This window comes from Crotalus tigris, unplaced genomic scaffold, assembly GCF_016545835.1.
Source record: "Crotalus tigris isolate CLP2741 ecotype Arizona unplaced genomic scaffold, ASM1654583v1 scf7180000017666.379230911805:20528666, whole genome shotgun sequence".
Classification (NCBI taxonomy): domain Eukaryota; kingdom Metazoa; phylum Chordata; class Lepidosauria; order Squamata; family Viperidae; genus Crotalus; species Crotalus tigris.
In genome coordinates this window covers 14,180,719-14,195,984 of record NW_024096552.1, presented here as the reverse complement: position 1 = coordinate 14,195,984, position 15,266 = coordinate 14,180,719, and the positions used below count along the sequence as shown (strand labels likewise).

The 15,266-nt window shown below is 38.9% G+C and overlaps 1 protein-coding gene across 3 annotated transcripts in view; it reads right to left on the bottom strand.

Moving 5' to 3' along the window:
* The window catches only part of VPS41 (VPS41 subunit of HOPS complex), a 169,907-nt gene that overhangs the window by 13,791 nt on the left and 140,850 nt on the right, over positions 1-15,266 (bottom strand). For all 3 annotated transcript variants that reach the window (XM_039336737.1, XM_039336738.1, XM_039336740.1), the window contains exons 22-25: positions 14,625-14,762; positions 13,378-13,432; positions 9,765-9,905; positions 8,225-8,361 (exon numbers count right to left, since the gene is read on the bottom strand). In XM_039336737.1, the coding sequence (XP_039192671.1) occupies positions 8,225-8,361; positions 9,765-9,905; positions 13,378-13,432; positions 14,625-14,762 (471 nt within the window). The remainder of the gene's footprint in view (positions 1-8,224; positions 8,362-9,764; positions 9,906-13,377; positions 13,433-14,624; positions 14,763-15,266) is intronic.

The window sequence follows — 15,266 nt, the reverse complement described above, 5'->3', positions numbered from 1 at the left end:
CCCCCTGGGGATGCAAGATGATATTCCAGGGCATGCAAAAACTGGGGTTTAGAAATTTCAAAATTATAGTGTATATGCATAATTCGTTGTTGTTATTTCCAACTTTTGTAAGTACGAGAATATATCAGAAGCATTCTAGGGGCAGAAAAGGTTGGGAACTGCTGCACTAAGCTAATCTTTACAAGCCTATTCTAAAAAGGAACCCGCCAATTTGGTATTCAGTCCTTTGCTCCATTTGGCCAGACCCAGAGAATAGGAGACTTAAACTATCTAAGTAAGAATGTTTCATTGATTTTCTCATACAATATTTTGTAACGTATTTAATAATTTTAAATGTGAAAAGCTTCATGCACCTATGAGAACAGTGGGAAACAGAGTAATGCACTTTGTTTCCTCCACTCTAATATTGCTTGCAGTCATTAAAAGCAATTTTAATGGTATTTCCTGAAAATTCAGAAAATGATTTCAGAACAGCGAGGAGTAATTGTAAGGACCCACCCCACTTTGCATCTTAAGAAGACAGAACTCTTGGAATAATTCTTCCAACAGGAATCCTTTATTAAGAGAAAATGGTTGCAGGCATGCTAGACAGGAGTTGGGGTCCAAGCTCTCCCATTCAAGGTTTTAAGGGGTTCCCCAGTAGTCCCACCCAATCAACCCCCCTTCCAGTGATAGTTTCAAGTATCACAATTCCACTCCCTTTCTTCTTTCTTCCGTCTGGATGGAGACTTCAGATAACTACATGAAAGGCAACTTCCCTCCTTTGGTATGTTAACGCTTCGAGGTTACAATAAACACACATTCAGCATTCAGCTCTTTGAAGTGTAAAGAAGGAAATGAGGGCCATAAAGCCCCTTTGTTCTCCCCCTTCTCTCCCTCTTATGGCAGAATCCAGAGAAGGCAGAATTGGGAGTTTCTATATTTGATAATTTAAAGATGAAATATAATTGGATTCTGACATCCGGCCCCTCTTAACAATAAGAGAGATCCACCTGAAAGAAAACACAAGTATAAAATTTAGTCAGGCTTGTTAGGATACTCTGTGTGAAACTTCTTCAATAGCTTCGGGGCTCTGACATGACGTTTATGGACCCACTCATTTTGTGAGGGAGGGAGGTGTTTCCAGGCAACTAGGTACTGAGTTGCTCCATGATATCTCCTAGAGTCAAGGACTTCCTTTATTTCGAAGTGTTGTTCACCCTCCACCATGATTGGAGGTGGTGGGGGGGGGATTTTTGGCCGTAGAGGTGACTGATGCTCTCTTTTCAGCAAGCTGCAATGAAAAATTGGGTGTATTTGCCTGAGATTTTTGGGTAACTCTAATTCTACTGTTACTGGATTTATGATTCTTTTAATTGGAAAAGGTCCTATGTATTTTGGTCCAAGTTTTTTACAGGGCTGTAGGGACTTTAGGTATTTTGTAGATAAGTACACCATCTCTCCTATAATGAATGGTGTAGGCTCAACCCTTTTTTTATCGGCTTGTGTTTTGTAAGCCTGCCTAGCTTCATCTAGTGCTTTTCTGACTATTGGCCAGGTGTTTTGTAATTTTTCCATCCATTCTTTCAGCGAGGGGATCGTTGGTTCGTTTGGGGTTAATTCTGGCATGGGGTTGAAACTTTGACCGGTGGCTATTTGAAAAGGAGTGTAACCTGTGCTGGAGTGGACTGCATTATTGTAGGCAACTTCTGCAAAGGGGAGTAAGTCCGCCCACTCGGTCTGCTGGAAACTAAGAAAACATCTTAAATATTGCTTAAGTACTGAGTTCATTTTTTCAGCCCCCCCATTTCCTTGAGGGTGGTGGCTAGATGTCAGTCCCTGAGTGGTTCCTAAGAGGGATAAAAATTCCTTCCAAAATGCAGACGTAAATTGCACCCCCCTGTCAGAGATGATGCGTTGGGGTGCCCCATGCAATCTGTAAATGTGTTGGATGAAAAGTTTTGCTAAGGCTTTTGCAGTGGGAATCTTTTGGCAAGGGATAAAGTGCACCTGTTTGGAAAACAAGTCCGTGACCGTCCAGACCACAGTATTCCCATTGCTTTCTGGCAATTCCACTATAAAATCCATGGCTATTTCTCTCCAGGGGGCTGAGGGACTTGCCACTGTTTGCAATAGTCCTGGCACTTTCCCTTGCAACCTCTTTGCCGTGGCACATTTTGGACAACTGGTTATATAACTTTCAATGTCCTTTTTCATGGATGGCCACCAAAATTGCCGTTTAATTAAATGTAAAGTTTTTACAAATCCAAAATGCCCTGCTGATTTTGTGTCATGGCAAAGGTGCATGAAAGTTACTCTTTGAGTTGTTGGTATATATAACTTTTCCCCTATCCAAGGCAACCCGTCTTTCATTGTGCACACATTTTTGTTTTTCTGGAACCAATCATCTGTTTCCAAACTTTTTCTGAATTCAATTCCAGTTTGGCTGTCCAGTTGTGGTTTTAATTTGGCTTGGGTTCTTGTGGTTACTGGTGCTGCCAGTTGTGACTCTGCCATTATTGGTCTAGAGTCTGTGGTTCGTGCGCTGTTATATTGGGGCATGCGAGATAGAGCATCTGCCAGGAAGTTCTTTCTTCCTGGTAAATGTTTGAGCTTAAATTGGAATTGGTGAAAATGCTGGGACCAGCGGGCTTGTTTGGGATTGAGTTTCCTGGAAGTTTTCAGGGCTTCTAAATTTTTGTGATCAGTCCACACCTGGAAGGGGATTTTGTTGCCTTCCAGGAACTGTCGCCACGTGAGTAATGCCCAACGTATCCCATAAGCCTCCTTCTCCCATACGGGCCAGCGCTGTTCTGTTTCCGTGAGTTTCTTGGATGTATATGCACAGGGTTGCAATACTGCATCATCATTTTCTTGTAATAGCACAGCCCCCACTGCCACATCACTTGCATCTGCCTGTATTACGAAGGGCTTGTCCATGTCTGGGTGCCTTAGTATTGGTTCGGCAGAAAAAAGTCTCTTTAGTCTCTCAAACGCTGCTTGGCACTCCATTGTCCATGTTAGTGGCTGGCTAGGTTTTACTGAGGATGCTCCCTTCGTTTTTAGTAAGTTAGTGAGGGGCAAGGCTATCTGGGCAAATGAGGGGATGAATTGGCGGTAAAAGTTTGCAAAGCCCAGGAAACTTGTAGTTGCTTTCTTGTGCGGGGTGGTGCCCAATCTAATACTGCTTTGACCTTCTCTGGGTCCATTTCAATGCCCTGTGGGGATATGCGATAGCCTAGGTAGTCTATCCTTTCCTGGTGGAATTCGCATTTTGAGAGTTTGGCATATAGGTGAGCGGCTCGCAGCTTCTTTAAAACCGCTCTGACAAGGTTGACATGTTCTTCTTTTGTTTCGGTAAAGATAAGAATGTCGTCCAAGTAAACAAGGACCCCCTTAAACAGGTGCTCCCTTAGAACGTCATTGATTAATTGCATAAAGACTGCAGGGCCCCCTTGTAATCCAAATGGCAAGACTTTGAATTGATAGCATCCCATGGGGCAGTTAAATGCAGTCTTCCATTCGTCCCCTTCCTTGATTCTCACTCGATAGTAAGCTTCCCTTAAGTCTAGTTTAGAAAAAATTTTCCCTTTCGATAGGTGTGACAGCATGTCTTTCATGAGGGGCAGAGGGTATAGGTTGCTTTCACTGATTGTATTCAGGGCCCTATAATCCACGCATAAATGTAAAGAGCCATCCTTCTTCTCTCTAAAAAGGACCGGGGCAGCCACTTTAGGCTTGGCTGGCTCAATGAAACCTCTCTCCAGGTTTTTTTTTTTAAATCTTTCCATTTCCTCCTTCTCCTTTGGGCTCATGGAGTATAATCTGGGCTTCGGGAGTTTTGCCCCAGGCTTGAATTCAATGGTACAGTCTGTGGGTCGGTGGGGGGGAAGCTCATTCGCCCTCTCCTCACTGAAGACTTCAGCAAGGTCCCTATATTCCTCTGGTATTTCTGTTAATCTTTTTTCCTCTCCTATGGATGCTTTTTCTATTCTTGATTCTGGTAGCCTCCCTTGGGGTTTTAAGTCCATAGGGTCCCCCTTCGGGAATTTGATTTCTGTCGTCCTCCAATTTACCCAGGGGTTCCATTTTTTCAACCATTCCATCCCTAGAATCATTGGGCATTCCATACCTGGGGTCACCACAAACGTTAAGTCCTCTTCATGGTTGCCCAGGGAGAGATGTATTGGCAAAGTGGCTAGGGTAGCTGGCACCCCCCCTGCTATGGATCCATCTAGCTGGCCAAATGAGATTGGTTGTTCCAGTCTCCTGGATGGGATGCCCAGATTCCCCACTAGTGTTGGGCTAATGAGGCAGCGGGTACAGCCAGAGTCTATTAAGGCTTTCACCTTCACAGCTTCGGGCATGGGGGGGATTAATATAGTCACTGTTTTGAAGATGGGTGTGATGCATCCACTTACCAGGGGTTCGCCCTCCGAGCTGTCATCTGAGGCATCCACCGGCCCTGTGGTGTAGGCTGGAGTCTTTCCCCTTGGTGAGCAGAGGTGGGGGTTTCTGCAATTTCCATCATTCTCATGGCCGTTTCTTTTGGCTTAGCTGAATACTTTCCGGGTTTGTTGATTGGGGATCTGTCTGGGTTGTGCTGGGGGGCCTTTGAGCGGCATTCTACAGCTCGATGCCCTTCTCTTCCGCACTTGAAACATCCCATTTGCTTCTTGGCTGTATCCGATGATTTCACCGGTTGGTGTGTCAGCTTAGGCGGGGGGCGGCTCCATTGTTTTCCTCGGCGGTGCCTCTTCAATATGTCGATCTCTGCTTCCTCTGCCAAGACGTACCATTCCTCAAGTCGATGTGGGTCCCCTCGGGGCAGGCAAGCATCATATAGATCATAGTTTAGTCCGTCTTTGAAATGGCCAAGGAGGATGTCTTCTGGCCAATTCAGTTTGCTGGCAATGGCCCGGAATTCTTGTGTATACTCAGCCACTGGGCGTTTGCCCTGCCTCGTCGTTGTTATTCTTTCACGGGCTTTGCGATCAGCCAGGGGGTCTTCAAATCGTCTTCTCAAAGAGGACATGAAACGGTTGAAGTTACTGAGTTCTGGGGCATTGGAGTCATGCAAGTTCACTACCCAATCTGCAGCTGGTCCATCCAGGGCAGATTGCACGATCCGGATGCGGGCTTTGTCGCTGGGAATATCCTGCCCATATTCCTCCATGTAGCTGAGGACTTGGGTTAGGAAAAACCCCAAGCGTGTTGGCTCCCCTTTGAATTTCACTTCCAACGGTGGACGTCTTGGAATGGATCGGTGCCTCTGTTGTGGGTGGTAGTGCCTTCCGTCCAGATTGCCATCTGTGGTCCCGTAGGGGGTGGGAGCTCCTGGATCAGTAGATGTCCCTGGGGTTGCAGGTTCCATGTCCCCCTCGGTGTCTCTCCCTTTGCGGCTCCAGGAACTGGGGCGGCCGTAGGGTTCAGTATTCTCCTCTCCTAGGGAGCTGAGAGTTCTCTTCATCAGGTCAATAGCTTTCTCTAGGATCCAGTCTGAGTACGGTGCCCAGCTTCCTCCCTCTTCACTTGTGTGCAGGGATTTCTCCATCTCCTGCTTCCATTCTGGTTGCTTGGTCCCCCGTCTCAGGGTCACCTTTCTTGATTCCTTTCCCCACTCACTTTTCTTTCCAACGTCCATCGACCAGCGAGGCTTGTGGTCCTGTGTCTCCACCACTTCTTCTCCTGAGGAATCTGGCCTCTCGGATCCCAACATCTGGCAAGGTTCCAACTGGGTCAGCGGCTCTCTTTCCAGGGAGTTTTCCCCCTCTCTTGCTCCATTGTCTGACATGGTAAATTTTTTGCAAAATCCCCCGGCAAGGGTCTCCCTTCCAGGTGGATTAATTTTGCAAGTCCTGTCTAATGTAAGGACCCACCCCACTTTGCATCTTAAGAAGACAGAACTCTTGGAATAATTCTTCCAACAGGAATCCTTTATTAAGAGAAAATGGTTGCAGGCATGCTAGACAGGACTTGGGGTCCAAGCTCTCCCATTCAAGGTTTTAAGGGGTTCCCCAGTAGTCCCACCCAATCAACCCCCCTTCCAGTGATAGTTTCAAGTATCACAATTCCACTCCCTTTCTTCTTTCTTCCGTCTGGATGGAGACTTCAGATAACTACATGAAAGGCAACTTCCCTCCTTTGGTATGTTAACGCTTCGAGGTTACAATAAACACACATTCAGCATTCAGCTCTTTGAAGTGTAAAGAAGGAAGTGAGGGCCATAAAGCCCCTTTGTTCTCCCCCTTCTCTCCCTCTTATGGCAGAATCCAGAGAAGGCAGAATTGGGAGTTTCTATATTTGATAATTTAAAGATGAAATATAATTGGATTCTGACAGTAATAGTGGTTTTTTTTGTATTTTCTTTAAGTTAATCCAGTTTTACCATGGAAGTCCACACTTCTTAAAGTTGCTGAATTAGGAGAATAAACACACGATACAGGAAATTTTGCATGAGTTTTACAAAGAGCAAAGCAGAATTTTAACACAAATATTTGGAATTTTAACTGAAAGTTATCAGTTTGAATCAAGGATTATCACTGAATATGGCTATGATAAAGAAGTGACCGACACAGAAAGTAATATGAATATTTGATATTAAATAAAGGATAAATGAGAATTGTATGAACAGTAGGTCCTACCTAAATAGGTAGATAAATGAAAGTCTATCCCTCAAATAAGTGGAGGAGCCAACTTGGCCTGAAAAGTCCCTGCTATATGAAAAATGAATATCTGAAAGCTAAAGAAAACAAGAACATATTTTATATAAAATTCAGTTTACTAGAGTATTAGAAATCCTATGGCTCAATTGGAAAGATCCTTTTTTTTAGTAATTTATGAAAGCAAAATATTCATTTTCTTTGAAAGTTTTGCATGCATGGCTGTTGAAAATACAGGATCCTTCGTGTGTGCGTATGTGCACATGCATGTCCGTGTGCACATGTGAAGAGTCAAAATTAGGAAAATACTGTTTTATTGCTTAAAATTCAATGTAATTTTGCTCTCCCTGGCAGACTTGTCAGAGTGTCGATTGTGATTTAATTATAATAAGAAAACACTGCCAATGAAACAGCAATTTATTTTCTACTAGCTAAACACCGCTCCAAGGCATGTGTCACTTTTGATGCATGAGTGGCTCTACTTTAACAGAATGCACAATTTTATGGCTATATAAATTAAACTGCATTTGTCAGTACTCTACTTTATTTATGATTTAATATTCACTTCATTGAATAGTGAGATATAAAATGCAGGGATTTTTAGAATGCAGCTTTAACTTACTTACTTTTTAATTCCAGACAGACAACTTTGTTTTGCCCTGCTATGAATATTAGAACACCATCTCATAATATTGCCATTATTAGATAGGCTTAAATTATTGTCAGTGAGGACAATGACATTACCAAATTTAGTGATCTTCATCCTATTTTTATAAATACAGTGGCAAGCATGCTACCTAATGCAAACCACATCTGGATGACAGTATTGCCTGAACCACATTGTCCAATATGAAATTTCTTGAATTTCCTTTGGATGAGGGGCTACCAGTGCATAAATAAAAAAAATGAACACAGGTGATGCCTTGGCACTTATTATACCCATACAATGTTGCCCTTTCCCCCCCCCAAAGAATCATAATGCTGGTATGGATCTTAGAGGTCCTCTACTTTAATTCTTGCTTGGTATAATATATACTAAAGCAATTCAGATAGATTGAGTTTCTATTTGAAGATCTCCAAGTAAAGTGAAATATTTTCCTTTTGAGAGGCAACCTATTTCACTAGTGGATGGCTTTTACTATCAAGAAATAACTCCTCATTTCTAAGTTGAATCTAGTTTCCTATACTAAAATTCTGATCCTGCCTTCCTGGACAACCTAGAACAAGTCCATTTTCTCCTCTATTTGACAACTCTTTCCATATCTGAAGATTGCTATATTTCCCTTTAATCTTCTTTTCTGCAAGCTAACATATTTAGTTTCTTTTACCATTCTTCACAGGACTTACTATCTTGGCCCTCCCCTGAATCTTCTTGTTTGTTAACATTCCTTTTAGACTGTGGTACCCAGTTTTTAAGATGGCTTGATCAGGATACAGTAGAGTGAGAAATTATTTTTTACGGCATGATTATTCTTTAAACTGTCATCCCTTCCCTAAAAACTTCTTTCATTCTTCACAAGAATATGCACAATGGTATCATGAGTGGAGGAATGGATAAAGACAGCCATAATCTTAAAATTTACCTGCAAATTATAATCCTGAAGAATCTTTACTAATGAATCTCTCAGGTTTGGAATCTCCATGCTTTCCTTAATACGATGAATCAGGAGAATAGGATCAACATGAGTCCCTATATTGTTTAACAAGCCTGTAATAAAAGCTGTAAAAACATAGAGGACCTTTAAGACAGAATCAGAACGTGGAAGTCTCTTAAGTGGTGTAGATTATTCTTAAAATCAGAGAGTGAGAAACAAATGGAAAGCTAAAGCTATCTCTATGAAAGATCTAGTTATTTACAGGACTTTTTTTTTTAAAAAAAATTAATCCGTACACTTCAATTAAAAAGCTCTGGATTTTCTTGTAGATCTGATTCTTTGAATAATTTGAAAGGATAGTCTTAATTTTGTTTGCTGACATCTTGGTTTTTTAGATATACTTAATGTGGATCTCCATTTATTCATATTTTCTCTTTGATAGTAGCAAGAATAATCTTGATGGTCTTACTGTAATTCATTTTCTCATGTTCCACCAGTCTTTTAATCTTACATCATAAAATCATATGTGTCTTGTTCTTTGTTCACTGTCTAATTCATACCATTATTTTTTCAGTACATTTTGTATTCAAGTTCCTAGACTTTAAACCTGCCAGCATTTATTTAGACATACACATTATTTTCTTTCAGTAAGGTATATCTACGTTGTTTCTCAAGAACAAGAAGTTTTCTTACACCCTCATTCTATTAGTTTCTCCTCTTCCTGATATACCCTATTATTCTTTAACTCAAGCCTCTGACTTTATTATTTCTGAAGGCTGTGTCTTTGTCTATGGCTTTTCTGCCATACTTCTAGTCTCAGTTTCTCAGAATTATATTTTCTAATTTTACACTGTGTTCCCATATCAGCTTTTGCACTTAAGAAGTCTTTCTCTTCTTCCCTTAAAAGGTTTTTTTTCTTAATCATAACAGCCTACCAGTTCCTCACAATGTATTTACATGCAGAGGAAAATTAATTTTCTTCGTGGAATGACTTGCAAATGCTATTGCTGACTTTACATTTTGGCAGTAAGAACACTAGTAAATGTTTCATGGAAATCACAGCAGTTCCGGCAATAAAAGATAATATGTTTGCAGATTTACAAGGAGAAGCACTTTCTTTTCTTAAGACAGTCTAGTCATACTTAAAAAAAAATTTATTAGGAAAAAACATAATATCATTTAATATTTTTTTATTAAAGAGGGCAAATTGCCTTTATAAAGATTCTTAGGAAAACCCAAAAGTTCCCAGCACCTTTCCTAATTTGTTAGACAACAGCAAATGTCACACAACTATGGAATAAAGTAATCAGTTATATTTTTACCACCATTATGTTCTTTCAATAATTAAGCTGATGTTCAATTACAGTGATTATATTGCAATTCACTTCTTTGTATTATTCAAGTTAGCATTATTTTCAAATCAATCTGGCTATACTGTCCTCTTTACCATTAATTAAATTCATTCTCTGTCTCATTGATACAGACATAACCATATTATAATAAATTGGGCAAAGACTACATTGCTTACGAGGTTTGTCAATTGAATACAAAATAAGGTCTTCCCAAAGTTCAGCATCATCTTGTTCCTTAGCAAACTCTATAGCTTTATCTACATCATTTAATTCCTCCATGATCATTTTCAGGGCACTTCGACTATTGCCCATTCGACCTGGAAAGAAAAAAACAAACCTTAAAAACAATAACAAAGTGCCAGTTAATTCTATGAGCAGAACCCCACTTCCTTTCTGGTTTTATTGTCTTCAAAAGTGCCTTCCCTAACTGGGTGGTTTCAGATGGGTTAAACTACAACTTTTATAATCCCTAACAAAAATAACTATGCAGATAAATAAAGAGAGCACAATCATTGGACAATATTTCCAGATTAAGGGAGGCTCTGTTGAAACACTTTAAAATCCTTGGGTTTTTTTTCCTTTTAGGAAAGAGCATCTATTTAAATGAAAGCAATATATTCTATTTCCAAAGAAATCAATAGTCCCAGAGTACATTCAAATATCTTCTTGTGGAATTCAGTAACATACTGAATTATATGCAGCAATAAGGGTTGAAAAAGCAGCACAGAAAGTAGGCCCCAGAATGCAGCCAGGATAAAAACTCACTGCCTTCAGATTGCTGCAAAATATCAACAATGCAGCTTCCTAACATTTTCAGTTGGAGAGTTGATTTAAAACTAACATTCTAATTCTAATTTAAGTTAACATTAGTTAAGTAATAAATTTTAATCAAGCTGCTCTGCAGGCAAAAAAACTCAGAATTTTAGAAAGAGATATACTAGGAATATTAGCCTCTTGTTCAAAGCACAATCCACAATCATATCTGAACAGCAGGATGTGCAAAAACTCATCTGTGGTAGCCATAACAGTCTGGATCATACATCAGCAATTTTTAACATTCATTTATTTTGACTGCTTTAAAAATTCTCGCCTCCCCCTCAACTTTTTTTTTTTTCATTTCTGAAGTTCCTATCTTGGAAAAAAATTATATAGTGCATATAAAAAGTCTATACACTCCTGTTAAAATGCCAGGTTTTTGAGTTGTAAAAAAATTAGATTAAGATGTATCACTTCAGAATTTTGTCTACATTTAATATAACATATAAGCTATACAATTCAATTGAAAAATGAACTGAAGTCCGGGGTGGATGGGTAATAGCAATAAGAAAAGTACAATAACATGGCTGTATAAATGTGCACGCTCTTGTAATTAGGGATGTGGCTGTGTTCAGAATTAACCAATCACATTCAAACTGATCTTAAATAGTAGTCAATACACACCTGCCATTAATTAGAATATCTCTGATCAAGCCAGTTTAAGTTCAGCTGCACGTCTCCAACATTTACCCTGTTGCCTCTTACAGCAAAAGACATGGTCTGCAAAAAGCTTACAAAGCATCAAAGTGATCTTATTGTTGGAAGGTATCAGTCAAGAAAAAGGTACCAAAAAATTTCCAAGGCATTGGATATAACGTGGAGCACAATGAAGACAATCATTAACAAGTGGAGAAAATATGGCACAACAGTGACATTACCAAGAATTGGATGTGCCTCCAAAATTGATGAAAAAAAGAAACTGGCCTGAGAGGCTGCGAAGAAGCCTACAGCTAGATTAAGGAAGCTGCAGGAATTTCTGGCAAATACCGGTTGTGTACTACATATGACAGCAAACTCCCATATTCTTCATATGTCTGGGCTATGGGGAGGGTAGCAAGACAAAAGCCTTTTCTTACAAAAAAGAACATTGAAGCCTGCTATATTTTGTAAAATCCTACATCAAATTTGACAAAAGCATGGAAAATTGTGTTATGGTCCAATAAGACCAAGGCTGAACTTTTTGGCCATAATTCCAAAAAGTATTTCTGGTGCAAAAACAATACTGAGGATCACCCAAAGTATACCATACCCACAGTGAACTATGGTGGTTGAAGCATTATGCTTTCGGTCTGCTTTTTGTCAGCTGGGACTGGAACTTTAGTCAACGTGGAGGGAATTATAAATAGTTTCAAATAATCAGTCAATTTTTGACATAAAATTGTCAGGTCTCTGTTAAAAAGCTGAAGATGAATTTCACCTTTCAACACAACAATGACCCAAAGCATACCTCCAAATAACAACAAAATGGCTTCACCAGAATATGATCAAAATGCCCTAGTCAGAGCCTTGACCTGAAACAAGTGAAAATCTATGGAATGACATGAAGAGGGCTGTGTATGGGAGATGCCCCCACAATCTGACAGATTTGGAGCACAACTGCAGGGAAGAATGGGCAGATTCCCAAGGTAAGATAAGATAAGCTTTATTGTCATTTTTTTACTGTGGGCACAACGGCACACATCAAAAATGAAATTTAGTTGCCCGCTCTCAAAGTGAAACACATACATGACGCACACCTAAACATACTATGAACAACATATGTATAGACCCACATCCCTACATATATGTAGCAAATGAATATTAAATACTGTCCATCTTGAATATATAATGGAAGGAGGAAGCTTGAGAGTTCACAAGGTTAATGCTGTAGGGAATGAAACTATGGCTGAATCTGGATGCTCTGCTTCGGATACCACAAAGCCTCCTTCCAGAAGGTTACAAGGAAAACAGGTTGTGAAGAAGATGTGTAGTGTCCCAGATAATCCTGCAGACCCTGCTCAAGCAGCGCTTCTGTGCTATGTCCTGGATGGGAGGGAGGGAATTGCCAATGATCTTTTCAGCCATTCTCACCACTCTCTGCACCGCCTTCCTGTCTGAAGCAGTGATGCTTCTAAATCAGACTGTGATGCTGTATGACAGGATGCTCTCGATCGTCCCTCTGTAGAAAGTGGTCAGGACAGGGGAAGGAAGATGTGCTTTTCTCATGCGATGCAGAAAATGCAGGCACTGTTGTGCCCACTTCACCAGTTTCTCACTGTTGAGCGGCCAAGTCAGCCTACTTGTTAGCTGCACACCCAGGAATTTGATGCTGGTAACCATCTCCACAGGTGAATCATTAATGCACAGAGAAGTGTGGCTGTGCCTGCCTTTTCCAAAATGACATAATAATGCCATTTATTCTTTTATTTTCTTTATACCATTTATTGATGCCCATCTTAACTCATGGTAACTCTGCTTGTGTCATAAAATCAAAAGGTTCTTAAACAAAGTGTTAATTTAAGGGTATGCACACTTATGCAATCACATAAGTGGAACAACACTGGAAGTTTTTAAGAAGAGACTGGACAGCCATTTGTCTGAAATGGTATAGGGTTTCCTGCCTGAGCAGGGGGTTGGACTAGATGACCTCCAAGGTCCCTTCCAACTTTATTATTATTATTATTATTATTATTATTATTATTATTATTATTATTATTATTATTATTATTATTGTAAGATGTTTATTTTTCCCTTTAAAATATTTCAGTTTGCTCTTCAATTCAATTGTACAGCTTATATGTTATATTAAAGGTAGAAATTTTTTTGAAGTGATATATCTTTATCTAGTTTTTTATATTTAAAAAACCTGGTATCTTAACAGGGATGTATAGTACCTTAACAAGGGTATAACACACTTTATACAGGTGATAGAAATACCGGTTTGATAATTTCTCAGTAAAACCAAACAAAATGAAACACAATAAAGCTACTTACTCAAAAGATAAACAGTCTCTTCAACAAAGAATCTTTGCTGACAAATTTCAAGAGCCTGTAATTTCAAAAACAAAGTGTTAATATAAAACAGTTTAATGTCATCGATAAATAATGAGATTAGCTGCACATCTCTAAGGTCCATTGCAGTCAGTGGAATATAACAATGTTGCCGAAAGTTAATGAACATCCACCTTTTTCTAGTTTGATGAATGCTAAAAGACACATTTTATTCATTGCCTTATAGAATCATTTCTAAATATAACGAATAAGAGTACATAGGTGACCTTAATTTAAAACTTCTAAATAATTCCAGAAAGACCAGCCCAGTGATTTTTTGTAGAATTAGCATCTATAGCATACAGTTGGGAAGCAAAATTCCCAAGGAATTTTTTAAAGATATTTCATAAACAGAAATGCATGATAAACATAGGCAAGAAACCTGGAAAATATTACAAAAGCAAATGCAGGAGGCTAGAATTTATAATTTATATAGTTTAAGACTTCTCTATTTTCTGCTCACTTGACACCAAATATAATATAATAAAAGAGAGGGGAAAAAAAAGAAATATTCTACGTGGATTTATTTCTCATCTTCTTTATAGAAATTCCAGATGGTAATCCTAGGGGAGGGCAGGGAAGAGGGGAGTTTGCCTTTCATTTTATCCCTATAACAACCAATCTATTAGACAAACTGAATCAGGGAGTTAGCTCCCTGCTCTAATAGGGATATGAATCTTGATCCCAGAATTTAAGAATTTAAGATTCTCCAGATCAGCAAATCTTGTCCTAGAAAAGCTCCCTGGCTACCAATCAAATTACTGTTTTGCAATGCTAAAAAGCAAAATAGTTGATTTTAGTTTATAAAAAGTTTTAGCTTAGTGCAAGTCTAATTTTCTGTTTAACGGTACTATTTTATTGCAAACATTGCTTTTAAAAATATTGATATTACTTAGGATTAAACAGCATGATATCGAATATTTCAAATAAATAAATGCATAACTATTAAAATAAAGAACAGTGGTATTCTGCAGTAAATCCAGGAGTAAATCATTACATTTAGTTCACATGTTTTCCAGCAGAGGGTAGTATTACATAAAGAGTTGCAGATTGAAAACAAATACCAAGCTGATTCTGATTAATACAAGAGCAAAATAAATAAATACAAGAGCAAAATAAATAAATAAATAAATAAACCAATCACTACTATACTAGGTGAAAAAAGTCATATTTTGAGACATCTACCTTACCTTTTCCAATGGGCAATGGGTGCTATTTTTCAAAAAAGGGAGTAAATTTGGCCGGTCGTATTCAGCATACAGACTAATTTGTTTCTCATGATACTTTTGACCTTTATGATGATCTCTCTTGAACAGCTTATGCAAATACTATAAACCAACCAAAAGAATCAAACCATAAGAACTCATCCCAAATATGGATTTCAGAATAACTAATTTAGTTTTCCAATTTCCTTAAGTATAAATCCCAAAGAAAACCAACCTCTCAAAAAGACTATCAGGCTAATCAATACAATATTTCACCTTCCTTAGCCTTGCTAATTGATGGCAAATTTGATTAAGAACAAGGTACGGTGTTTTATTTATATTTCTTCCTTATATCATAAAGAAAGGGATGAAGAAGTTCAAGGAAAAATCAATGATTAGAATTACACTGTAGATTGAAGTCATTTTACTCTGTGATTGCCAAAAATCAGGAGGAGTCTGGGAGCATCTTTTCACACTAACAAATGTGTTAAAAGGCATATACTTTCATGAACTTTCATGCTTACTTCCCAGCTAAATGGAATGTTTAAACTTGATATAAGATTTAAATTGGCTGAGATGGGAGAAAGGAAACAGGAAGCCAGATTCGTGTTATATGTGAGACATATT